Source organism: Colobus angolensis, unplaced genomic scaffold, assembly GCF_000951035.1.
Source record: "Colobus angolensis palliatus isolate OR3802 unplaced genomic scaffold, Cang.pa_1.0 Scaffold19, whole genome shotgun sequence".
In the NCBI taxonomy this organism is placed as follows: Eukaryota; Metazoa; Chordata; class Mammalia; order Primates; family Cercopithecidae; genus Colobus; species Colobus angolensis.
The window spans coordinates 6,345,250-6,347,331 of NW_012115043.1; the positions used below are offsets into that span (position 1 = coordinate 6,345,250).

General features: G+C 41.3%; 1 protein-coding gene across 1 annotated transcript in view; it reads left to right on the forward strand.

The window, feature by feature from the left end:
• The window catches only part of MTFMT (mitochondrial methionyl-tRNA formyltransferase), a 26,181-nt gene that overhangs the window by 5,692 nt on the left and 18,407 nt on the right, over window positions 1-2,082 (forward strand). Inside the window, exon 3 of the mRNA XM_011940563.1 lies at window positions 593-738. Coding sequence (XP_011795953.1) covers window positions 593-738 — 146 coding nt within the window. The remainder of the gene's footprint in view (window positions 1-592; window positions 739-2,082) is intronic.

Consider the following 2,082-nt stretch of genomic DNA (forward strand, 5'->3'; position numbering starts at 1 on the left):
CCCAGCTACTCGGGAGGCTGAGGCAGGGGAATGGTGTAAACCTGGGAGGCGGAGCTTGCAGTGAGCTGAGATCCAGCCACTGCACTCCAGGGCGACAGAGCCAGACTCCGTCTCAAAAAAAAGAAAGAAATAATTATGAATATCCTAACTGTACTTCCATGGAAAATAAATTCTTTGCCTTATGCTTTTCATATACAGAGATTTTTTTCATGCTATTACTGATGGTATACTTTTTCTGTAATTGTAATTAAATTCCTGATACGCAACTGTATCCTTTCTTTGCTTTAGGAAAAAATAAATTTAGACTCTAAATACAGGCCATATTTTGTTTTTCCATCTTTCAGACTGACATATCTTCCTTGCTAATGGCTATCTTTTTTTATTTTTTTATTTTTTAAGAGATAAGGGCTAGCTGTGTTGCCCAGGCTGGTCTCAAACTCCAGGGATCAAGCAATTCTGCTGCCTCAGCCTCCCGAGCAACTGGGACTATAGGCATGCAGACCACTGTACCCAGCTTGTATCTTTTTGTGTGTAGACAAACATTGATTCAGGAAATAGTAATCATTGTTATTTGCTTTTGATTTTTTGCTAGGTTTGATGTAGGTCCAATTCTCAAACAAGAAACTATTCCTGTGCCACCGAAGAGCACTGCAAAGGAATTGGAAGCAGTGTTGTCAAGACTGGGTGCCAACATGGTAAAATTCTCCAATATCCTACTGCTTTTTACTCATTTAGTGGGTTTCCTAAGTGGTTATGAAAAGAAGAACAATTTTGTGACTTCTAATTTTCTTGAAAACAAAAAAGGGTAGTTTTTGTCTTTGGCTTCCTAAAAATTAGCCTGGCATTTGTGATCTTATGTAAATCTTTGAGAATTTTACGAGGAGTAAGTACTAAATAAAGGCTTTCAAGTGAGATAGGTGATCTTATATGGCCTACTACATGTCATAGTGTGGCCTTAGACTATTCTTCCCAATTTCAGTCTTTTCACTTTCATATGTATACCTTGCATCCCCGTCAGATGAACTAACAGCAATTTCCTAAGCGACTCTTAACTTTCCTTCCATTTCTTTGCCTGGCTTCAGTCATTTACGCTAGAATTCTGCTGACCGTTCTACCTGTAGATGATCTTTCTTCTCTCTGTGGCTTTGTATATATAGCTCATTGAGACTGCATGAGTAGGGTCAGGGTAAATGTTTAATGACTAAATTTATGTTTTCCATATGAATGGGTTAATTTTATACAGAGGAATATATTTTTTTCCCCACCTGTATAGATGGTGTTTCCTATTCTAGGCACTTACCTCACAAATGATCTTAATGATAGTGACTGCCATTTATTGAACATTGGCTTGTGTACTACGACTGTTCTAGATACTCTGTGGACTTTTTTTTTTTACCCTCCCAACTTTGAGGTAGTTGTTGCTGTTGATTGTTTCACAGATGATGACATTGAAGGCCAGAGACAAGCTAAATAACTTTTCCACAATGAGACAGCTGGTAGGTGGTGGAACTAGGACTTGAACCCAGAGCTGGGTGACTCCATAGTACATTCTCTTATGAGATTTCACTGCCTTGTTACCCATGGGGTGAGAGTGTATGTAGCCAAGCATGGGCTCTCCTGATGCCAAAGCTTCCACAGCATTCTCTAGAAGTGAATCAATGACCTGTATCTACAGACAACAGAATCTCTACTGAGGTTTCCCCAAGTAGACACCTATCCTCACAGCTTAAGCCAATGTACTACCTTGCCCTGCCACATAGATCTTTTAAAGTTATAGGTTCAGCCTTGAAGAGCCAATAGTAAAGAAAAAAAAATTTTTTTTTTTTGAGACGGAGTCTCGCTCTGTTGCCCAGGCTGGAGTGCAGTGGCCGGATCTCAGCTCACTTCAAGCTCCGCCTCCCGAGTTCACACCATTCTCCTGCCTCAGCCTCCCAAGTAGCTGGGACTACAGGCGCCCGCCACCTCCCCCGGCTAGTTTTTTGTATTTTTAAGTAGAGACGGGGTTTCACCGTGTTAGCCAGGATGGTCTCAATCTCCTGACCTCGTGATCTGCCCGTCTCGGCCTCCCAAAGTGCTGGGATT